Source organism: Oncorhynchus kisutch, linkage group LG18 (assembly GCF_002021735.2).
Source record: "Oncorhynchus kisutch isolate 150728-3 linkage group LG18, Okis_V2, whole genome shotgun sequence".
NCBI classification, from domain to species: Eukaryota; Metazoa; Chordata; class Actinopteri; order Salmoniformes; family Salmonidae; genus Oncorhynchus; species Oncorhynchus kisutch.
The window spans coordinates 81251375-81276501 of record NC_034191.2 but is presented as its reverse complement, the minus strand read 5'-3'; the positions used below and the strand labels follow the sequence as shown (position 1 = coordinate 81276501).

At 48.7% G+C, this 25127-nt stretch overlaps 1 protein-coding gene across 1 annotated transcript; it reads right to left on the bottom strand.

Annotated features, from left to right (window-relative positions):
* On the bottom strand, window positions 1–23519 carry rdh10a (retinol dehydrogenase 10a). Its single transcript, XM_031796895.1, has 6 exons — window positions 22705–23519; window positions 21519–21754; window positions 7868–7966; window positions 5979–6124; window positions 4741–4872; window positions 1–4600 (listed from the first exon to the last, which is right to left on the bottom strand). Exons 1-6 carry the CDS (start codon window positions 23003–23005, stop codon window positions 4477–4479), a joined length of 1038 nt encoding a protein of 345 aa, XP_031652755.1. The 5' UTR covers window positions 23006–23519; the 3' UTR covers window positions 1–4476.
* Between the last annotated feature and the right edge of the window lie 1608 nt (window positions 23520–25127).

Below are 25127 nucleotides of genomic sequence, written 5' to 3'. Positions count from 1 at the left end.
TATAATCTAAAAATGACTTTATTCATTTAAGTTAGGTACAGACACTAAACATAGGAACCACATCTGCTCGGCTAAAGAGCAGTCTTTCAGAAAGAATTACGACAACAAAAACTAAATAAAAACTAAAGAAATGAAGAGGTAGTTAGGCTCATTACCGTAGCTGGAGGAATGAGGCCTATTGGAATGTAGTTGTGTTCAAATATATATAACCAAATATCAAATACAGGGGAGACTAAGGTTGCAAATGTACAGTACATTTCCTCAAATTCCCAGAAATCCTGGTTGTAGGATTTCCTGTTTTTTCCTCCACATCTTGATTCCCAGAAACCTTTTTAACCAAGATTTCTTGACAAATCAGGGACGGATTTAAAAAAAAGGAAAGTTACCAGAAATGTGAAAAATAATTTCCATGGAGGGAATTGTGGGTAATGTAGTACTGTACTCAAAACAACTCAACCAACGTTTACATTTTCAGCTTCACTGGACACAAGTAGTGGAGGACGATAGAGAGAGAGAGAGAGAGAGAGACTAATGAATGTAGTGGAGGACGAGAGAGAGAGAGAGAGAGAGAGAGAGAGAGAGAGAGAGAGAGAGAGAGAGAGAGAGAGAGAGAGAGAGAGAGAGAGAGAGTAATGAATGTAGTGGAGGACGATAGAGAGAGAGAGAGAGAGACTAATGAATGTAGTGGAGGGACGATAGAGAGAGAGAGAGAGAGACTAATGAATGTAGTGGAGGACGATAGAGAGAGAGAGACTAATGAATGTAGTGGAGGACGATAGAGAGAGAGAGAGAGAGAGAGAGAGACTAATGAATGTAGTGGAGGACGATAGAGAGAGAGACTAATGAATGTAGTGGAGGACGATAGAGAGAGAGAGACTAATGAATGTAGTGGAGGACGATAGAGAGAGAGACTAATGAATGTAGTGGAGGACGATAGAGAGAGAGAGAGAGAGAGAGACTAATGAATGTAGTGGAGGACGATAGAGAGAGAGAGAGAGAGACTAATGAATGTAGTGGAGGACGATAGAGGGAGAGAGAGACTAATGAATGTAGTGGAGGACGATAGAGAGAGAGAGAGAGAGAGAGAGAGAGACTAATGAATGTAGTGGAGGACGAGAGAGAGAGAGACTAATGAATGTAGTGGAGGACGATAGAGAGGGAGAGAGAGACTAATGAATGTAGTGGAGGACGAGAGAGAGAGAGAGAGAGACTAATGAATGTAGTGGAGGACGAGAGAGAGAGAGAGAGAGACTAATGAATGTAGTGGAGGACGAGAGAGAGAGAGAGAGAGAGACTAATGAATGTAGTGGAGGACGATAGAGGGAGAGAGAGACTAATGAATGTAGTGGAGGACGATAGAGAGAGAGGGAGAGAGAGAGAGACTAATGAATGTAGTGGAGGACGATAGAGAGAGAGAGAGACTAATGAATGTAGTGGAGGACGATAGAGAGAGAGAGAGAGAGAGAGAGACTAATGAATGTAGTGGAGGACGATAGAGAGGGAGAGAGACTAATGAATGTAGTGGAGGACGAGAGAGAGAGAGAGAGAGAGAGAGACTAATGAATGTAGTGGATGACGATAGAGAGAGAGAGAGAGACTAATGAATGTAGTGGAGGACGATAGAGAGAGAGAGAGAGAGACTAATGAATGTAGTGGAGGACGATAGAGAGAGAGAGAGAGAGACTAATGAATGTAGTGGAGGACGATAGAGAGAGAAAGAGACTAATGAATGTAGTGGAGGACGATAGAGAGAGAGAGAGAGACTAATGAATGTAGTGGAGGACGATAGAGAGAGAGAGAGAGACTAATGAATGTAGTGGAGGACGATAGAGGGAGAGAGAGAGACTAATGAATGTAGTGGAGGACGATAGAGGGAGAGAGACTAATGAATGTAGTGGAGGACGATAGAGAGAGAGAGAGAGACTAATGAATGTAGTGGAGGACGATAGAGGGAGAGAGACTAATGAATGTAGTGGAGGACGATAGAGGGAGAGAGACTAAGACGTGTTTTCACTAAGACGTGAGTTTCTACATCAGCTAGCTACACAGTTCCTCCGCTCACAGATCATTCACTGGGAGATAAAGGGCTGGTCATTGGTTGGATTGGAAGTATGTCTTATGGAGAAAATGCTAAAAAGCCAGTAGTCATCAGTATCAATCAATCAATACTCATATCAGAGTTCAGAAGGGTATTGAGCCTTCAGGCTGATTGACTCCATCAGTTCAACCAGAGGAAATAGGGGCTGCAAAATTCCAGTACCTTTCAACAGGTTGAAGTTTGTCATGAATCTTGTTCTGGAGGCAGAACTGAACCATTTCTGCTAGATGGGGTAAGGTTGGCGTTTTTCACCATGAATCTTGTTCTGGAGGCAGAACTGCGCCATTTCTGCTAGATGGGGTAAGGTTGGCGTTTTTCACCATGAATCTTGTTCTGGAGGCAGAACTGCGCCATTTCTGCTAGATGGGGTAAGGTTGGCGTTTTTCACCATGAATCTTGTTCTGGAGGCAGAACTGCGCCATTTCTGCTAGATGGGGTAAGGTTGGCGTTTTTCACCATGAATGTTGTTCTGGAGGCAAATCTGCACAGTGGTCACTATCTGGCACAGCCACAAAATCAGATTTGAACCCTAACTTCAAATTAAGACCAAAAAGCACATTTGTTTTTATGAATGTAGCCAATTTTGACTTTGCAGCTGGCCTATCTAGCAGAAATGGCTCAGTTCTGCCTCAAGGACAAGACTCATTCCAATAAACGTGAACTTGCCTAGATGGGAGAGCTGCAAAGTCAAAATGTGCTATATTGTAAAAATTCCTGTTAAACAAGAAAACAAAGTGCTTTTTGATCTAATTTAAGGTTAGGCATTAGGGTGATCAGTGTGGTTAAGGTAAAAAAAAAATGTTTAACCTTAACCACACTGATAAAATTTTATGACTTTGTAGCGGATTCATGACATAAAAACATGTGATTCTAGGAATCTTCCAACCAGGATTTCTGGAAAACACCTGGAAACTCAGACAGGACGCTATATGAAAACTGGCTTGGGGCGGCAGGGTAGCCTAGTGGTTAGAGCGTTGGTCTAGTAACCGGAAGGTTGCAAGTTCAAACCCCCAAGCTGACAAGGTACAATTCTGCCTCTGAACAGGCAGTTAACCCACTGTTCCAAGGCTGTCATTGAAAATAAGAATTTGTTCTTAACTGACTTGCCTGGTTAAATAAAGATAAAATTAAAAATAAAATAAAATCAACTTGGTTGAATTCCACATCCCTTACATTTACATCTGGACGTTCTGAAATGTGTCAGCCGATTGGATAAGCCTCAGGTAGGTCACCTGATTGGATAAGCCTCAGGTAGGTCACCCGATTGGATAAGCCTCAGGTAGGTCACCTGATTGGATAAGCCTCAGGTAGGTCACCCGATTGGATAAGCCTCAGGTAGGTCAGCCGATTGGATAAGCCTCAGGTAGGTCACCCGATTGGATAAGCCTCAGGTAGGTCACCCGATTGGATAAGCCTCAGGTAGGTCACCCGATTGGATAAGCCTCAGGTAGGTCACCCGATTGGATAAGCCTCAGGTAGGTCACCCGATTGGATAAGCCTCAGGTAGGTCAGCCAATATGCGAACTAATATTCCAATATTCTGTACCACTATTCTAACAGGAGAGAAATGGAGTATTCTGCTGGAAAGAAGAATAGAAACCTTCTCTGGGGGAGAAAAACAATAATAACATGCTCTACAATTCAATGATTTGCTGTTTTGGATTTTCCATGATGACAAAAAATATTAAGAAGTGAAATACAATTTTTGTTGTAAACTTAGGATAACGTTAAAATGTTGTAAACTTAGGATAACGTTAAATGAACGGGTTTGAAATAAACGGAATAATCAGAAAATCTTCAAGTGATCTGCGGAAGTAAAATACAATGAAGGCAAGCTAAGATCGCTAACAGGATAGCCATTAGGAGCATCATGTTGTGATTGGTTAGACTGAGCCTCAGGGGTTTGCTGGGTAATATAATTCTGGAAATGCCACGTTGAACCGTAGTTTCGACATAGAGACTTGGCCATACAGAGAAAGTCAGTATTACAGTGCATGTCTACAAATTAAAACAGCTAAAAGTAACAGGGTTGTACTGTACAGTAACATACTGTATATTTTCCACCAAGACGCTACATAAAAAGCTGATGCCTACATTATGTAAATAGTGAATTACTGAATACCTTTCAAAATACAATAAACCTATTGACACAGTATATAGATGATTGGTTTCTTTTAAAACAACCGTCAGAAATAAATCCTTTGTGTTTTTGTACACAGCTTGGCATCGTTCCAGAAGAACGATACGGTCAACCTTTTTTGTATCCGCTCAATGCAAAGTGCACCAGTCTAGATTCAGTCTTATTTCTCTTCATCCATGCTTCCTCAGTGGTCTATCCTGGTGCCTCCAGGCCATGTGCCTTCGCCCGGGTCCTCCCGTTAGATATCTTCTTTAGCCTCGTTGTTGTTCATCAGCTCCTTCCTCTGGGCAAGGAAGGGGTACATACATTTATCAGCACCCAGGAACCTGTACATACAAACGATGGCCTCGAAGGGCAGGATGCTGTAGAGAGAGAGAGAGAGTCAGAGTTTATATCCACACAGTTCATTCACAACACATTGGAGAAAGGAGAGAGAGAGAGAGAGAGAGAGAGAGAGAGAGAGAGAGAGAGAATCAGTCCATTCGTAGAAAGAAGGACTGACCTTTTCATGATGTTGACCATATATACGATTCGAGGGGTGCAGATCATAGCCTGATCCGTGAGAATGGCCCTCATAGACTGTGTCACGCAGAACTCTGGCTTCAGGGGAGGCAGGAAAGGCTCAATCTCTTTCCTGTACAGATAGAAAGGGACCTTAAGTTGGAGACGAGGCGAACACAGACCGATCAGAATACACACTCAGGGTGGTATTCGAATACACATATCCAGGGTGGTATTCGAATACACATATCCAGGGTGGTATTCGGTGGCGCGCAACGAACAGTGTTAAGGTTGTAAACTCATTTCGATCTATACAAGCTCCTAGAGCAGGGCAGCAGACACACACACACACACACACACACAGACACACACACAGTGGGGGGGGGGGCATTGAAACTGAGGAGGGGAACAATAACCAGGGTGCACCTGTTTAGCAGAGGGAGGGGATTCCTTGTGAAAGTGGAGCTTTGTAAACCACTCATTGTTTAGGGGAAACACTGACATTAAAACGCTGTCCTGTCCCAGTACACCAGGGCATCTCTCTCCCTGTCCTGTCCCAGTACACCAGGTAATCTCTCTCCCTGTCCTGTCCCAGTACACCAGGGCATCTCTCTCCCTGTCCTGTCCCAGTACACCAGGTAATCTCTCTCCCTGTACAGTCCCAGTACACCAGGGCATCTCTCTCCCTGTACAGTCCCAGTACACCAGGGCATCTCTCTCCCTGTCCTGTCCCAGTACACCAGGGCATCTCTCTCCCTGTCCTGTCCCAGTACACCAGGGCATCTCTCTCCCTGTCCTGTCCCAGTACACCAGGGCATCTCTCTCCCTGTCCTGTCCCAGTACACCAGGGCATCTCTCTCCCTGTCCTGTCCCAGTACACCAGGGCATCTCTCTCCCTGTCCTGTCCCAGTACACCAGGGCATCTCTCTCCCTGTCCTGTCCCAGTACACCAGGTCATCTCTCTCCCTGTACAGTCCCAGTACACCAGGGCATCTCTCTCCCTGTCCTGTCCCAGTACACCAGGGCATCTCTCTCCCTGTACAGTCCCAGTACACCAGGGCATCTCTCTCCCTGTCCTGTCCCAGTACACCAGGGCATCTCTCTCCCTGTCCTGTCCCAGTACACCAGGGCATCTCTCTCCATGTACAGTCCCAGTACACAAAGTCTGTCTGTCTGATTGGTTGATGGATGTAAAACATAATGGATCACGTCTCTCTGATTGGTTGATTGATGACTCACCTTATCCTGCAGCCTTTGAACATGCCCGTGTCCACCAGGTAGGGACACACCAGCGTCATCTTAATGCCGTCCTTATCCGAAGCCTTGATCTCGTGGCTCAGCGACTCGTGGAAGCCGATGGCCCCGAACTTACTGGCGCAGTAATCCTATAGGGGGTCATGAGAGGAAAAAGGTGTTAAATCCTGTGTAGCGATCACACTGGAGTAAAGACACAACCGTAGAGTTACACTGGAATAGAACAGGCGTCACCGTTTTAGGTCAATGGCGCCATAATGAGTGGACTGGCGGCCATTCTGACTGTCCATATGGGTTTACTAGTCCAATTGCCAAGGTCAGAGGTTCCTAGTCCGTTGTATTTCATTCTCCCTCTATGGACACAACGGGTACCCCCCTTTAAAACCCCATGCAGCGACAGCTTGGCTTCCATTGTGGCCGATCGTGCTGTGAGTCGTTGTCTGGCTAGGTTCTTCCCATTGGGCCTAAACTGGTTGAATCAACGTTGTTTCCACGTCATTTCAACCCCCCCCCCCCCCACACCCCTCTACTTCCTGTTAGCTACACAGGTACGTCCCAAAGGGTGCCCTAGTCCCTATAGAGTGCACTACTTTTGATCAGAAACCCATTGGGACTCCCTATGGGGCCCTAGTCAAAAGTAGTGTACTATATAGGAAATATAATGGCATTTGAAAACACACCACAAAAACACTCCCCACTCCTCCAAATCTCTACAGTCCTCCCTTTTACAGTTTATTTAGCATTCTGTCACCCTTCATCAGACAGACCAGTGTTGGGTAGAGTCATGGGAGGGAGGGAGGGAGGGAGGGAGTGAGGGAGGGAGGGTACGGGCCCTGCAGGCACTAGGCTGGGAAGGTTTGATGTGGTTCACCCAGGAACTAATCTTTTAAAAAATAAAACCCCAACTTGGGCCAACACAGATGCATTGTGGAGAAACAGAGAGAGGATAAGGGAGATGGTGACTGTGCCCACGTGACAAGCCTGGCAGACTATGGCTCCTAAATAAATACTCCCTCCTGCCACAAAATAATCACATTCAAAACATTTATAGGAGGTATAATAGGGTAGCAAGAACCTGGACTGTGTTCCAGTCCCTTTGTAGAACAACTAAATCATTAAGAATGAGTGCCTGCCCACGCATTAAAGAGGGAGTCCATGTGTTCTAGAATATTATAAAGCATTCTAGAAGGCTTCTCTGGAACACACAACAGAGAGTGACAGCTACAGCCACTCTTCTTATTGTCCCCAGGACAAATGACCACAGAAAATCCTTTTAACACTGACTCAGATAACACGCAAAAAAAAAACTGTGAGGGGCCTGGAGAGGACCGGAAAAAAAATTGTATTTTAAAAAATTACAAAATTTAAGCGAAAACAAAATCACCTCCATTTACAGTGAATCGACGTGATTTCTGAGAGAGCTGTGATGGTTTCACAAAGAGCCTGATGAAGATGTCTCTCTCCCGCAGAGACCTGTCAGCCTGTTCTTCCCTCAGAGCCAAGGGCCCCCCCCCAGCTACAGACAGAGGGCCCCGTAACAGGCCCCCCAGACCCCCATCTGTTACTTTATTTTCCGGAGTTGGGGGGGGGGGATGCTACGAGAAAGACAAATCTCCCTGTGTGAGTGTCAGTGTGTGTGTGTGTCAGCATTTGCGCATGTAAATTAATCTGCTCGCCAAACTGCGCCAGCTAGGATACGGAGTGTCCAAAGTGTGTGTGTTTTCCACCCGGGTCCCTGGTTGTGTAGACTAGAGCTGTAGATGGCACTACATAGTGTGTTTTCCACCCGGGTCCCTGGTTGTGTAGACTAGAGCTGTAGATGGCACTACATAGTATAACTGCAGAGAGAGGCTCCATCATGGGTAGTAACTCACCTCCACACCAGCTGTGCTGAATAGCCCCAGAGAGCTGGCAACCGTCACAATGTGGCCGTGGTTCAGCTCCAACATCTTGGGAAGGAAGGCCTTGGTGGTCTGCATCGGGGAGAGGGAAGGAGGGAGAGGGGAGAGGGGAGGGGAAGGAGGGAGAGGGAAGGAGGGAGAGGGGAGAGGAAGGAGGGAGAGGGGAGGGGAAGGAGGGAGAGGGGAGAGGGGAGGGGAAGGAGGGAGAGGGGAGAGGGAAGGGGGGGGGGAAGGAGGGAGAGGGGAGAGGGGAGGAGAAGGAGGGAGAGGGGAGGAGAAGGAGGGAGAGGGGAGAGGGAAGGAGGGAGAGGGGAGAGGGAAGGGGAAGGAGGGAGAGGGGAGAGGGGAGGAGAAGGAGGGAGAGGGGAGAGGGAAGCAGGGAGAGGGGAGGGGAAGGAGGGAGGGAGAGGGGAGAGGGAAGGAGGGAGAGGGGAGGGGAAGGGGAAGGAGGGAGAGGGAAGGAGGGGAGGAGGGAGAGGGGAGGGGAAGGAGGGAAGGAGGGAAGGAGGGAGAGGGGAGGGAAGAGGGAAGGTTAGTTTACTGTTGCCGTTTGTCTCTGCCAAAGCCTTTTGATCCTCTCCACCTCTTTACTTCTCTACCTCTCTACCTCTCTACCTCTCTACCTCTCTACCTCTCTACCTCTCTACCTCTCTACCTCTCTACCTCTCTACCTCTCTACCTCTCTACCTCCCTACCTCCCTCTCCCTGTGGTGATCAGAGAAAGAGAGACTTTTTGAATGGACTTTCATAAAACAGGCAGAGCGATGTTACTAGAGCTGTAACTTAGTGAGTTTGGGTATTAACGGCTTCCCTGTGAATTTAATGTAGAAAGAAACAGATATTCAACGACAAGGAGAGAGACAGATCACACACCCACAGAGGAGAGATCACACACCCACAGAGGAGAGATCACACACCCACAGAGGAGAGAGTCAGATCACACACCCACAGAGGAGAGAGTCAGATCACACACCCACAGAGGAGAGATCACACACCCACAGAGGAGAGATCACACACCCACAGAGGAGAGATCACACACCCACAGAGGAGAGAGTCAGATCACACACCCACAGAGGAGAGAGAGATCACACACCCACAGAGGAGAGAGAGATCACACACCCACAGAGGAGAGAGAGATCACACACCCACAGAGGAGAGAGAGATCACACACCCACAGAGGAGAGAGAGATCACACACCCACAGAGGAGAGATCACACACCCACAGAGGAGAGATCACACACCCACAGAGGAGAGATCACACACCCACAGAGGAGAGATCACACACCCACAGAGGAGAGAGTCAGATCACACACCCACAGAGGAGAGATCACACACCCACAGAGGAGAGAGTCAGATCACACACCCACAGAGGAGAGAGACAGATCACACACCCACAGAGGAGAGATCACACACCCACAGAGGAGAGATCACACACCCACAGAGGAGAGATCACACACCCACAGAGGAGAGATCACACACCCACAGAGGAGAGAGACAGATCACACACCCACAGAGGAGAGAGAGATCACACACCCACAGAGGAGAGAGAGACAGATCACACACCCACAGAGGAGAGAGAGACAGATCACACACCCACAGAGGAGAGAGAGACAGATCACACACCCACAGAGGAGAGAGAGACAGATCACACACCCACAGAGGAGAGAGAGACAGATCACACACCCACAGAGGAGAGAGAGACAGATCACACACCCACAGAGGAGAGAGAGACAGATCACACACCCACAGAGGAGAGAGAGACAGATCACACACCCACAGTGGAGAGAGAGACAGATCACACACCCACAGTGGAGAGAGACAGATCACACACCCACAGAGGAGAGAGACAGATCACACACCCACAGAGGAGAGAGAGAGACAGATCACACACCCACAGTGGAGAGAGAGAGACAAGAGAAGAGAGATGGTTTACTGAACGAGTCTGTTCTTTTCCCACACAGATCCAGTACCCAACGCTGTGCCCAGCTTTAAAAACCTCGCTGACAGAACCAATCACAGCCCCCCCCCCCTCCCCCTGTTCACTCACCAAGGACCACAATGCAATTCAACCTCTGTCCACGCTCTGCAGTGGTCCGGGGGAACAATACTCAGAGCGATAGGGGACAGAGAGCGGACAGACTATTGCCACGTCAAGGTCTCAGTAGGTACGGCAGCTAATTCAACAACAGTCAGAGAGGTGCTGAGATGGGGAGTAGGGCGAAGTTGCCCCCTAGAAAGCTGATCTCAGGTCAGTTTTTTGAGACTTCCCTCTAACGTCTAAGGTTAGGATTTAAGGATTTAAACTGATCCTAGATTTAAAAACGTAACACTAGAGGAGACTGGGAGGTCCTAGACTCAAATAGCATCCGGTTTCTTTCAGAGCCCAACGGGCCCTGCTCAACAGTAGTTGCACTATATATAGGGAGTAGGGTGCTATTTGGGATGCAATCCTAAGATTGAGTAGTAGTTGAGGTAGAACCATCGCGGTTTCCTCAGCAGGCCAGGCAAGGAGTGGAGACAGGCTTCTCCGTGCCAAGATGGCGGTGGGTGAGTAGGGCTATGCGTGCAAATGGAGCATTGGCAGAGAGATACTTATACCTGGTCCAGCCAACTCAACCCAGAACCCAGAACCCATTTCCACATCCAGGGGGAAGGGAGGCTCCTTTTGATTATGGTCCAGCAGTACAATGACTGGGCCTACCACCTGTCATCAGGACAGGTAGATCAGACATGACTGGACCTACCACCTGTCATCAGGACAGGTAGATCAGACATGACTGGGCCTACCACCTGTCATCAGGACAGGTAGATCAGACATGACTGGGCCTACCACCTGTCATCAGGACAGGTAGATCAGACATGACTGGGCCTACCACCTGTCATCAGGACAGGTAGATCAGACATGACTGGGCCTACCACCTGTCATCAGGACAGGTAGATCAGACATGACTGGGCCTACCACCTGTCATCAGGACAGGTAGATCAGACATGACTGGGCCTACCACCTGTCATCAGGACAGGTAGATCAGACATGACTGGGCCTACCTGTCACCAGGACAGGTAGATCAGACATGACTGGGCCTACCTGTCATCAGGACAAGTAGATCAGACATGACTGGGCCTACCTGTCATCAGGACAGGTAGATCAGACATGACTGGGCCTACCTGTCATCAGGACAGGTAGATCAGACATGACTGGGCCTACCTGTCATCAGGACAAGTAGATCAGACATGACTGGGCCTACCTGTCATCAGGACAGGTAGATCAGACATGACTGGGCCCACCTGTCATCAGGACAGGTGAGTCAGACATGACTGGGCCTACCACCTGTCATCAGGACAGGTGAGTCAGACATGACTGGGCCTACCACCTGTCATCAGGACAGGTGAGTCAGACATGACTGGGCCTACCTGTCATCAGGACAGGTGAGTCAGACATGACTGGGCCTACCACCTGTCATCAGGACAGGTGAGTCAGACATGACTGGGCCTACCACCTGTCATCAGGACAGGTGAGTCAGACATGACTGGGCCTACCTGTCATCAGGACAGGTGAGTCAGACATGACTGGGCCTACCTGTCATCAGGACAGGTAGATCAGACATGACTGGGCCTACCTGTCATCAGGACAGGTAGATCAGACATAACTGGGCCTAACTGTCATCAGGACAGGTAGATCAGACATGACTGGGCCTACCTGTCATCAGGACAGGTAGATCAGACATGACTGGGCCCACCTGTCATCAGGACAGGTGAGTCAGGCATGACTGGGAAACTAATATTGTAAAAGATCTGTCTGGCCGAACTGTGAGGTCAGAGATGTAAGTTAGACGTGAAGTCGTCCTGAGTTGACCGTCATTGATAGTTCCAAGACTTGTGATTCTATATCTAGTTAGGTTAAATGGGCATGAAGGCAAACCTCCTGGCAGGCAAAACAGTGACCAGTCTACGCCCAACCCCCCCCCCCCCCAGCCCTCCCATGATGCCCTGCTTCTCAGGAGTGTCGGCCGCGACCTCCATCGACCTCTGACACGAAACGTGTGAAAGCGACCAGGGGCTCATGTCTTACATCAGAGAGGTCCGTAATTGGGCCTCAACGCTCTCAGTTCCGCTTAATTACCCCCACCAACAGAGCCACTCGGCCTCCCGGGCCCCTTAGCCCGTTGCCTGTCTCTAATTGCTACATACCTCGAAGACAATCCTGCCCACACAAAGCTGCTCTCAGCTGGGGTGTCAGAGTGCATTAGTGCTAGCGTCTGACCAACAGGAATATGAACAAATGTTAGACAAAGGCCAGATGGTGATTTAATTAGAAGGACCAACCTTAACCGGAGGCTGGAGACAGAACCACAATGTCCTTGGTATAAAAATAAATAAATAAAAACATAACGACATTGCTGTATTGATTGCGGCTTGAGGAAGTGGAGGGTTTGTGTCGTCCTAGCGACAGAAGCGGATTCTTGAAGAGGTTGCGAGGAGAAGAAGCACACAGTCAGGTGTTGTGTCTATACGGTGTGGGCATCATGGGATGTGCATTATTACACAGTCAGGTGTTGTGTCTATACGGTGTGGGCATCATGGGATGTGCATTATTACACAGTCAGGTGTTGTGTCTATACGGTGTGGGCATCATGGGATGTGCATTATTACACAGTCAGGTGTTGTGTCTATACGGTGTGGGCATCATGGGATGTGCATTATTACACAGTCAGGTGTTGTGTCTATACGGTGTGGGCATCATGGGATGTGCATTATTACACAGTCAGGTGTTGTGTCTATACGGTGTGGGCATCATGGGATGTGCATTATTACACAGTCAGGTGTTGTGTCTATACGGTGTGGGCATCATGGGATGTGCATTATTACACAGTCAGGTGTTGTGTCTATACGGTGTGGGCATCATGGGATGTGCATTATTACACAGTCAGGTGTTGTGTCTATACGGTGTGGGCATCATGGGATGTGCATTATTACACAGTCAGGTGTTGTGTCTATACGGTGTGGGCATCATGGGATGTGCATTATTACACAGTCAGGTGTTGTGTCTATACGGTGTGGGCATCATGGGATGTGCATTATTACACAGTCAGGTGTTGTGTCTATACGGTGTGGGCATCATGGGATGTGCATTATTACACAGTCAGGTGTTGTGTCTATACGGTGTGGGCATCATGGGATGTGCATTATTACACAGTCAGGTGTTGTGTCTATACGGTGTGGGCATCATGGGATGTGCATTATTACACAGTCAGGTGTTGTGTCTATACGGTGTGGGCATCATGGGATGTGCATTATTACACAGTCAGGTGTTGTGTCTATACGGTGTGGGCATCATGGGATGTGCATTATTACACAGTCAGGTGTTGTGTCTATACGGTGTGGGCATCATGGGATGTGCATTATTACACAGTCAGGTGTTGTGTCTATACGGTGTGGGCATCATGGGATGTGCATTATTACACAGTCAGGTGTTGTGTCTATACGGTGTGGGCATCATGGGATGTGCATTATTACACAGTCAGGTGTTGTGTCTATACGGTGTGGGCATCATGGGATGTGCATTATTACACAGTCAGGTGTTGTGTCTATACGGTGTGGGCATCATGGGATGTGCATTATTACACAGTCAGGTGTTGTGTCTATACGGTGTGGGCATCATGGGATGTGCATTATTACACAGTCAGGTGTTGTGTCTATACGGTGTGGGCATCATGGGATGTGCATTATTACACAGTCAGGTGTTGTGTCTATACGGTGTGGGCATCATGGGATGTGCATTATTACACAGTCAGGTGTTGTGTCTATACGGTGTGGGCATCATGGGATGTGCATTATTACACAGTCAGGTGTTGTGTCTATACGGTGTGGGCATCATGGGATGTGCATTATTACACAGTCAGGTGTTGTGTCTATACGGTGTGGGCATCATGGGATGTGCATTATTACACAGTCAGGTGTTGTGTCTATACGGTGTGGGCATCATGGGATGTGCATTATTACACAGTCAGGTGTTGTGTCTATACGGTGTGGGCATCATGGGATGTGCATTATTACACAGTCAGGTGTTGTGTCTATACGGTGTGGGCATCATGGGATGTGCATTATTACACAGTCAGGTGTTGTGTCTATACGGTGTGGGCATCATGGGATGTGCATTATTACACAGTCAGGTGTTGTGTCTATACGGTGTGGGCATCATGGGATGTGCATTATTACACAGTCAGGTGTTGTGTCTATACGGTGTGGGCATCATGGGATGTGCATTATTACAACGGTTCATCCAAAAAAAGGTCATCATCCTTCATGTGCTTCATTATCACATCGTTTATGAAGATAGAAGACTCATAAAACCCTTAGTAGGGCCATAGTCCATTCTCTTTCCCTGAAACTCCACGAAAAAAACCTCAAGGTGACTTCCCTTCCAGCACAGACCCCTGAATAGGACAGCAGTACTCTTCCCTTCCTGAATAGGACAGCAGTACTCTTCCCTTCCTGAATAGGAGAGCAGTACTCTTCCCTTCCTAAATAGGACAGCAATACTCTTCCCTTCCTGAATAGGACAGCAATACTCTTCCCTTCCTAAATAGGACAGCAGTACTCTTCCCTTCCTGAATAGGACAGCAGTACTCTTCCCTTCCTGAATAGGACAGCAGTACTCTTCCCTTCCTGAATAGGACAGCAGTACTCTTCCCTTCCTGAATAGGAGAGCAGTACTCTTCCCTTCCTGAATAGGACAGCAGTACTCTTCCCTTCCTGAATAGGACAGCAGTACTCTTCCCTTCCTGAATAGGACAGCAGTACTCTTCCCTTCCTGAATAGGACAGCAGTACTCTTCCCTTCCTGAATAGGACAGCAGTACTCTTCCCTTCCTGAATAGGACAGCCCAGCCAGCCAGCCAGCATAGCGTAGCCCAGCCTAGCCTAGCGTAGCCCAGCCTAGCCAGCATAGCCCAGCCTAGCCTAGCCAGTGTAGCGTAGCCCAGCCCAGCCAGCGTAGCCCAGCCTAGCCCAGCCCAGCCTAGCCTAGCCCAGCGTAGCCCAGCCTAGCCCAGCCTAGCCTAGCCAGCGTAGCCCAGCCTAGCCCAGCCCAGCCTAGAGTAGCCCAGCCTAGCCAGCATAGCCCAGCCTAGCCTAGCCAGCGTAGCCCAGCCCAGCCTAGCCAGCGTAGCCCAGCCTAGCCCAGCCCAGCCTAGCCTAGCCAGCGTAGCCCAGCCTAGCCCAGCCTAGCCTAGCGTAGCCCAGCCTAGCCAGCATAGCCCAGCCTAGCCTAGCCAGTGTAGCGTAGCCCAGCCCAGCCTAGCCAGCCTAGCCCAGCCAGCCAGCCAGCCAGCCTACAGGTGCCCTGGGCCCAAGGGGGCTCATATAAAACCAGTCAAGTATGACCCTTCTGCCTGGCTGCCTCCTTTCTCTGGGCCGGGCAGGAATGCAGGGAGGGGGGACTTGGCTCCTGTCGCTTGGCATCACGTCAAGCCCATTATCCTTAGACAATAAACCAATTGTCACATTAAGTGGTTCAGACAGCAGCTGACCATTAGCCTCTCGTCTAATCTAGCCTGGAGGAAGTGACGACCTTCCTTTTCCTGTCCCGCTCCTTTTGGTTTCCCACCATGCCATTCTCCACGGAACGTCCAACGACATGGGTACTGAGATAGGAGGGACACTGCATCACACACACACACACACTGAATACCCTGATTAAGATCATGTCAGTGATACTATATCTATAATATATATCTATAGTACAGCGATATCTATAGTTATTTTTCACTACTTAAACTTAATTCACAAGAAGAATGAATCAAGGCGGAAACATTCCATATCCACTCTGTGTGTGTGTGTGTGTGTGTGTTCGTGTGTGTGTGTTCGTGTGTGTGTGTTCGTGTGTGTGTGTTCGTGTGTGTGTGTTCGTGTGTGTGTGTGTTCGTGTGTGTGTGTGTGTGTGTGTGTGTGTGTGTGTGTGTGTGTGTTCGTGTGTGTGTGTGTGTGTGTGTTCGTGTGTGTGTGTGTCCATCTACTCCCATTTTCTTAACACTACCAGGCCAGCTGTTGAGTTATCAGGCATCATCAAGTCAATAAAGAAGTGCACCCCCCCCCCCCCACCCCCACTCCTCCTCCTCTCCCTTCAACACAGGAAAGTGAAAGCGCCAGAGATCTGAGTCAGCTCCGGCTGATCCGTGACCGAATGGTCAGAGCTGGACCCGGTGACTCCCATCCTGGGCCGGGCCCTCTGAATCAGGCCTTTGGGGATAACGGGAGCCACCAGGGGCCCAAGGAGGAGAGCACTGCGTGTTAACAGTCTGGCAGACTCATGCTTAGATAACCCCACCCACTTCCTGCTCGCGTCACTATCGGAGCTGCATTCCCACAACACACGCAGGCAAACCCTCAGACACACGTTAAAGAAATAGCCTCTCCTTCTCCCATCTGGACTTGCCCCTTAGTCTCCCCTCTACAGTTTCTACACTCGGAGCGTTTTAGTTGGAGTCAGAGCAGGGAACCACCTGCCAGGTCGCGTTGGATCAGGGAGGGGAGGAAGAGATGGGAGGGGAGGAGACGGGAGGGGAGGAAGAGATGGGAGGGGAGGGGAGGAAGAGATGGGAGGGGAGGGGAGGAAGAGATGGGAGGGGAGGGGAGGAAGAGATGGGAGGGGAGGGGAGGAAGAGATGGGATGGGATGGGAGGAAGAGATGGGAGGGGAGGAAGAGATGGGAGGGGAAGAGACGGGAGGTCGGTGCTGGTTGAGAGGCCAGTGAGGGAGAGAAAGACTTCAAACTTCACTCTCAGGGCCAGACTTGAGCGTCATTCAGAGTGCAAAGATGCAGAGATGTGATAGCTGTCACAAAGGAGAGGCCCAGACTATGTGCTTTAGGGGTAGCAGTTATCTGATAATCATTCACAACTGTTACCCTGGGTGGGCCAAGCTACTGCCAGCCTGCAGGATATTAGTTGGCTCAATAATAAGCACAATGTTGTAGAAAGAAAATACACAGAATGGAGGCTTCTGGGGGATTTCTTTATCATTTTCCTCTTCAGAAAACATCAAGTTAGAATAGACAACAGGCGGTTTATGACCAAAGCAGAGAGATGAGAAAGCAGTGGAGTAGTAAACTCCCTCCAACCCTCTGTAAACTAAACCTGACACAACAACTGGACCACTTTCCCTGATTTTAATCTGTTATTTCTGGCACTAGAAGAACCACTGAGTTTAAGGTTTTAAAAGCAACAAACTAGTTTTAACGTCCTACTCGACTAATATATATATATATATAAATATATGACTAGCCCAAAATCACATTAGTTGTTGTCTCGTGGTATGGTTGAACCCTATATACCTGTACCCTACCAACCCAACACACAGGATAATCTGTACCCTACCAACCCAACACACAGGATAATCTGTACCCTACCAACACAACACACAGGATAATCTGTACCCTACCAACACAACACACAGGATAATCTGTACCCTACCAACACAGGATAATCTGTACCCTACCAACACAGGATAATCTGTACCCTACCAACCCAACACACAGGATAATCTGTACCCTACCAACACAACACACAGGATAATCTGTACCCTACCAACACAGGATAATCTGTACCCTACCAACCCAACATACAGGATAACTGTACCCTACCAAAACAGGATAATCTGTACCCTACCAACCCAACACACAGGATAATCTGTACCCTACCAACACAGGATAATCTGTACCCTACCAACCCAACACACAGGATAATCTGTACCCTACCAAAACAGGATAATCTGTACCCTACCAACCCAACACACAGGATAATCTGTACCCTACCAACCCAACACACAGGATAATCTGTACCCTACCAACCCAACACACAGGATAATCTGTACCCTACCAACCCAACACACAGGATAATCTGTACCCTACCAACACAACACACAGGATAATCTGTACCCTACCAACACAGGATAATCTGTACCCTACCAACACAGGATAACTGTACCCTACCAACACAGGATAATCTGTACCCTACCAACACAGGATAATCTGTACCCTACCAACACAGGATAATCTGTACCCTACCAACACAGGATAATCTCCCTACATGCAAGGTGGTCTACGGCAGCAGCGGTTTTGCACGTGTTTGTGTAAGAGAGGAGCTCTGCGTCCCACGCGGCACCCTATCCCCTATGTAGTGCACTACTTCTGACGAGAGCCTTACGGTACACCAGATAGAGAGCAGAGGGCCATTTGGGACTCAGCCGACAGGTTCCCAAGTTGGTCCAAAGCTCTATTCATCCAGCTGGCATCTTTAATGAACCACATCCTCCATTCTGACATACTGGTCTGTCCATATTCATTAGGCCCTGCTTTCATCTCCCTCCTCCCTCTCTCCTTCCCTCACCCTCCTCCCTCCCTCCCTCCCTCCCTCCCACCTTCCTCCTCCTCCCTCTCCTCCCTCCCTCCCTCCCTCCCACCTTCCTCCTCCTCCCTCTCCTCCCTCCCTCCTCCCTCCCTCTGCACAGAACAAGAGAAAACAAAAGCAGGAGAAGCCTTAATGAGAATCTAGACTACTCCACCACTGGATTCGAAAGTGCACCCTATTCCCTATTTTAGTGCACCCTATTCCCTATTTTAGTGCACCCTATTCCCTATTTTAGTGCACCCTATTCCCTATTTTAGTGCACCCTATTATAGAGAATAGGGTGCAATTTGAGACATAACCTAACGGTAACAGAGCTGAGGAGGAGTGGGGCTGGGGAGAGGCAGTCTATAACCTGTCTCCTACATGACCCAGGGAATCTTCACTGAGTTAATAGGTTGGTCATAGATAACCTGTCTCCTACAGTACATGGCACATTGGACAGCCAAGAGACTGTTCATGCTCAATTTATAGAATCACATCATATGGGGTGATTGACAATGAAACAGACTGTTTCTCCACTCAAAGCCATTTGGCAAACAAACACTCCATTCAACCACCATTCATCGCCTCCACGTGAAACAAACAAATATGGCCGATTGTGATTGTAACGCAACCTAGTCAAGCTGTGCTGTAAAAGAGCCTCCTGGTTCTTTTGGAGGGAGTTGGCTTTCTGCAGGTTTCTGAACAAATTGCCCCCCCTCCCCCCCCCCCCCCCCCCCCCTCACCACAGGGGTGGGCATCTCAACAATGCTCTACGCACCCCTCAGAATGGACTCGTTTACTAACATGAGCTTAATTAGAGGGTTGGGGGGGGGACATGGGGCCTAATAAAAACAAGCGACCCCCCCCCACCCTCCTCACATCCCCACCCTGCAGACAGGATGTGCCCTTTCAAATGGGCTTTTAATTAACTACTCTGGTCAAGCAGATTGTGTGTGTGTGTGTGTGTGTGTGTGTGTGTGTGTGTGTGTGTGTGTGTGTGTGTGTGTGTGTGTGTGTGTGTGTGTGTGTGTCTGTGTGTGTGTGTCTGTGTGTGTGTCTGTGTGTCTGTATGTGTGTGTAGACGGTACAGATCGTTTGCCTGCGTACATTTCGTAAAGTATCCCGTTCATCACTACAACTAGGACAGAGATGTGTGCATTCTCCGTCATCTCCGAGGTTCATCTAGTCTTGAAGATAAATATTCATGTTGGCAGGCGAGGAAGAGGGAAAACAAATGGAGAAGTCTCTCTGTTCCAAATGGTTCCCTATAGAGTGCACTACTTTTGACCAGGGTCCATAGGGCTCTGGTTAGAAGTAGTGCACTACTAGGGAATAGGGTGCAATTTTGGAACACTACCTCTTTTTCTGCCTGCCAAACAGCTGTCTTCAGTTGTAACATCAAACCCAACATCTCCCTCTCTCTCTCTCTTTCTCTCTCTTTCTCTCTCTCAGGTTGGGAGAGGAGAGCTGTCTGCACAGACTGAAGATACAGATTAACTATTTATGGTCATTTACCATACACCCCTTAAATGAACCAGATTTTGGCACACACATTATGAAGAAGCATTCGTATAAAAAGCTGTCAAGAGCAGTAAACATCAGGATAAAGAGGTGATCACTGATCACGGACGGAAGATGAGAGCTTCTAGAGAACAGATGACTGAGAGACTGAGAGACAGACACTTTGTAATGACAGTGTAATCCACAGACTGGAGTAGGTTCAGTAGTACATACTTCCAGATGACTGAATGGATGTTTTAAACTCCGCGGGTCCTTATAGATATTTTAAACTCAGCGGGTCCTTATAGATATTTTAAACTCCGCGGGTCCTTATAGATGTTTTAAACTCCGCGGGTCCTTATAGATATTTTAAACTATTGATGACAAAAGGACTTTAAACACCATTTCACCACCCATTGATGACAGCAGGTATGACAGTACAGTAGGTATGGGGGACAGGGATGACAGTAGGTATGGGGGACAGGGAGGACAGTAGGTATGGGGGACAGGGATGACAGTAGGTATGGGGGACAGGGAGGACAGTAGGTATGGGGGACAGGGAGGACAGTAGGTATGGGGGACAGGGATGACAGTACAGTAGGTATGGGGGACAGGGATGACAGTATGGAGGACAGGGATGACAGTACAGTAGGTATGGGGGACAGGGATGACAGTAGGTATGGGGGACAGGGATGACAGTAGGTATGGGGGACAGGGATGACAGTAGGTGTGGGGACAGGGATGACAGTAGGTATGGGGACCAGGATGACAGTACAGTAGGTATGGGGACAGGGATGACAGTACAGTAGGTATGGGGACAGGGATGACAGTACAGTAGGTATGGGGCACAGGGATGACAGTAGGTATGGTGACAGGGATGATCGTACAGTAGGTATGGGGGACAGGGATGACAGTACAGTAGGTATGGGGGACAGGGATGACAGTAGGTATGGGGGACAGGGATGGCAGTAGGTATGGGGACAGGGATGACAGTAGGTATGGGGGACAGGGATGACAGTACAGTAGGTATGGGGGACAGGGATGACAGTAGGTATGGGGACAGGGATTACAGTAGGTATGGGGACAGGGATTACAGTAGGTATGGGGACAGGGATGACAGTAGGTATGGGGACAGGGATGACAGTAGGTATGGGGACAGGGATTACAGTAGGTATGGGGGACCGGGATGACAGTAGGTATGGGGACAGGGATTACAGTAGGTATGGGGACAGGGATGACAGTAGGTATGGGGACAGGGATGACAGTGGGTATGGGGGACCGGGATGACAGTACAGTAGGTATGGGGACAGGGATGACAGTAGGTATGAGGGACAGGGATGACAGTAGGTACGGGGGACAGGGATGACAGTAGGTATGAGGGACAGGGATGACAGTAGGCATGGGGGACCGGGATGACAGTAGGTATGGGGGACAGGGATGACAGTTGGTATGGGGGACAGGGATGACAGTAGGTATGGGGGACAGGGATGACAGTAGGTATGGGGGACAGGGATGACAGTAGGTATGGGGGACAGGGATGACAGTAGGTATGGGGGACAGGGATGACAGTAGGTATGAGGGACAGGGATGACAGTAGGTACGGGGGACAGGGATGACAGTAGGTACGGGGGACAGGGATGACAGTAGGTATGGGGGACAGCGATGACAGTAGGTACGGGGGACAGGGATGACAGTAGGTATGGGGGACAGGGATGACAGTAGGCATGGGAGACTCACCCAGAAGTGTGCGTGGCAGTTGACCCGCATGGTGCGTTCGATCAGCTCGTCAGGACACTCCAGGAGATGGTGACCAGAGACCACTCCAGCGTTGTTGATCAACATGTCCACGTTGCCCACCTCCCGACGCACCTTCTCCGCCGTGGAGTACACACTCTCCCGCTTGCCCACGTCACACACGTACGTGTACACCTGCGGCTGGAAGGGAGGAATCTCTTCTAACCCTCCAACTGCGCCTGGAGAGAGAGAGAGGGGGGGGGGGGGGGGGGGTGAGAACGGACGACAGCACAGCGGCACTGGACTACAGACAGACAGCCAAAGCAGTGAAAATCAAAGTAATAAAAAAATTACATTTCAAATCAAGCCACCGAAAATCATTTTAAAGGTTTATGGAAAAGTCTGAACTTTAGAACAGAACAGTTCTGAAATGTATCATTTTCATCCCTCTGCATGTGGTGGTAGGTCGGCTAAATTAAAACCCGAAACATTTTATCCCCTTGTGCTATACTAGTATCCTTATGGGGATGTGTGAAACTTGCTCTGCCCGAAGTGTCCCACACTTGCGCCAGTGACTAGATAACTTTTCGCGTTGCGCCGACTGGTAAGATGCTTCAGGAGGGCGGTTAGGTGCTAGCAAGGCAGAGGTAACGTTACTGGGTTCTGTGTGATCCGAATCAGGACGAAGTGGTACTCGCTAAGCAAGCAGCGTGACGTCCTTTACACTAATACCGCATAGACCCAAACACACGCGGAGACAGAGAGAGAGAGAGAGAGACAGAGAGAGACAGAGAGAGACAGAGAGTGAGAGAGAGAGTGAGAGAGAGAGAGAGAGAGTGATAGCTCCCTGTCCAAAGTTATCGGACCTTAGTGCCAGAGCAGGCTACTGATCTAAGTTAAGTTCTCCGCAGAATTATGCAGCCCAGCTACCGATCTAATAGGCTACAGCAACGTGCTATTATAATAAACTAAAGTCGACAGTAAATAGTTGGCTTAAAAACATTAAATGTTTAAACAGGATACGATCTTGTTAGTACAATGTTGCGATCAATAGAATAAACAATGTCATCTAGGGTGACCCTGACCAGACACGACTTTATCAAGCTGACGACCTCTGTACAGTAGCCTACAGGAGACAAATAAGTGCTGCGAGTATCCGGTGACAGATATTTTCAGGCAACGAACTCACCGTCTCTGGACATCGGGGTTTCACTGTCCAGTTCTCGGTAGATTTCCCGTACCAACTCCGCCGTCTCTTCGTTGCTTTGGCTGTTGATGTCCCACAGCACCAATACTGCCCGTCTCCGAGCGAACTCCTTGGCGAACAGCCGACCCAGACCGCTTCCAGCCCCGGTGATCACACACACCTGTCCCGCTACACTCTTCTCCTTCGGTCGCACCACCCATTTCGCCCCGGCGGTAACAAAAGCCCAGAGTACTTTCAAAATGACCACAAAGAACTCGGCAAGAATTACCATCGTATTCATCATCTTGAGCAAGATAATGAAATAAATTAAAAACGGAGATAAACTTTTATAGAAAGCGCACGCACAGTTCTTTATCCTATTGTGGTTTGAATGACAAGTCAGTTATAGCAGCCAAAGTTGTGATATGTTCAGCTATGTACCGAACTGACTAGTAAACGAATTAAACTAATATAGCCTGTGTTGTTTCTGAAACAAAACTGTCAGAATACTGTCAATTCAAAACGCCTTAAATAGAAGGTCTATTAGACTGCTTTTTCTAAAATAAATTATCCCAAGACTGCAAAAGAAATCAGCTAATAATTGAAACAATAAACGCAAACCTAAAAAAATAACAAATAAAATGTAGGCTATCTGCTTTTCAAAAGTTGCTTCTCGATCGCGCAGAGTCCCAGCTTTCACAAGTCCGCAAAGATTCAGCTCGGACGGAGTCGCGAATAGACACACTGTCAGTGTGTTGCGCCCTTCACCTACTCTCAGAACACAACAGTGGCTGAAGCGCTTCTGAACCAGTCTGCCCATCAATGGACCCTTATAGGACCGGGTCCGGAGCGCCTGACAGAAATACGACGCGTCAGAACACGTCAGATCATCACTGAGATAAGAGCAAAAGGCGCGTCGTGGAAACTGGAGGAAGACTAGCGCTCTTGTGCCACCTGTGGGAAATTTTGCATAAGTGTTGTCAGATGAATGAAGGTAGAGGAAAAACGTTGTAACAAAATGTGTTATTCAACAATTAGCCATGTTTTAGACGTAGAGGTGGCAGGTAGCCTAGTGGTTAGAGTGTAGAGGTGGCAGGTAGCCTAGTGGTTAGAGTGTAGAGGTGGCAGGTAGCCTAGTGGTTAGAGTGTAGAGGAGGCAGGTAGCCTAGTGGTTAGAGTGTAGAGGTGGCAGGTAGCCTAGTGGTTAGAGTGTAGAGGTGGCAGGTAGCCTAGTGGTTAGAGTGTAGAGGAGGCAGGTAGCCTAGTGGTTAGAGTGTAGAGGTGGCAGGTAGCCTAGTGGTTAGAGTGTAGAGGTGGCAGGTAGCCTAGTGGTTAGAGTGTAGAGGAGGCAGGTAGCCTAGTGGTTAGAGTGTAGAGGTGGCAGGTAGCCTCGTGGTTAGAGTGTAGAGGTGGCAGGTAGCCTAGTGGTTAGAGTGTAGAGGTGGCAGGTAGCCTAGTGGTTAGAGTGTAGAGGTGGCAGGTAGCCTAGTGGTTAGAGTGTAGAGGAGGCAGGTAGCCTAGTGGTTAGAGTGTGGAGGTGGCAGGTAGTCTAGTGGTTAGAGTGTAGAGGAGGCAGGTAGCCTAGTGGTTAGAGTGTAGAGGAGGCAGGTAGCCTAGTGGTTAGAGTGTAGAGGTGGCAGGTAGCCTAGTGGTTAGAGTGTAGAGGAGGCAGGTAGCCTATTGGTTAGAGTGTAGAGGTGGCAGGTAGCCTAGTGGTTAGAGTGTAGAGGTGGCAGGTAGCCTAGTGGTTAGAGTGTAGAGGAGGCAGGTAGCCTAGTGGTTAGAGTGTAGAGGAGGCAGGTAGCCTAGTGGTTAGAGTGTAGAGGTGGCAGGTAGTCTAGTGGTTAGAGTGTAGAGGTGGCAGGTAGCCTAGTGGTTAGAGTGTAGAGGTAGGTAGTCTAGTGGTTAGAGTGTAGAGGAGGCAGGTAGCCTAGTGGTTAGAGTGTAGAGGTGGCAGGTAGTCTAGTGGTTAGAGTGTGGAGGTAGGGTAGCCTAGTGGTTAGAGTGTAGAGGTGGCAGGTAGCCTATTTTATTTTTATTTTTTATTTTAACTTTATTTAACCAGGCAAGTCAGTTAAGAACAAATTCTTATTTTCAATGACGGCCTGGGAACAGTGGGTTAACTGCCTGTTCAGTGGCAGAACGACAGATTTGTACCTTGTCAGCTCAGGGGTTTGAACTCGCAACCTTCCGGTTACTAGTCCAACACTCTAACCACTAGGCTACCCTGCCCTAGTGGTTAGAGTGTAGAGGTGGCAGGTAGCCTAGTGGTTAGAGTGTAGAGGTGGCAGGTAGCCTAGTGGTTAGAGTGTAGAGGTGGCAGGTACACTATTGGTTAGAGTGTAGAGGTGGCAGGTAGCCTAGTGGTTAAAGTGTAGAGGTGGCAGGTAGCCTAGTGGTTAGAGTGTAGAGGTGGCAGGTAGCCT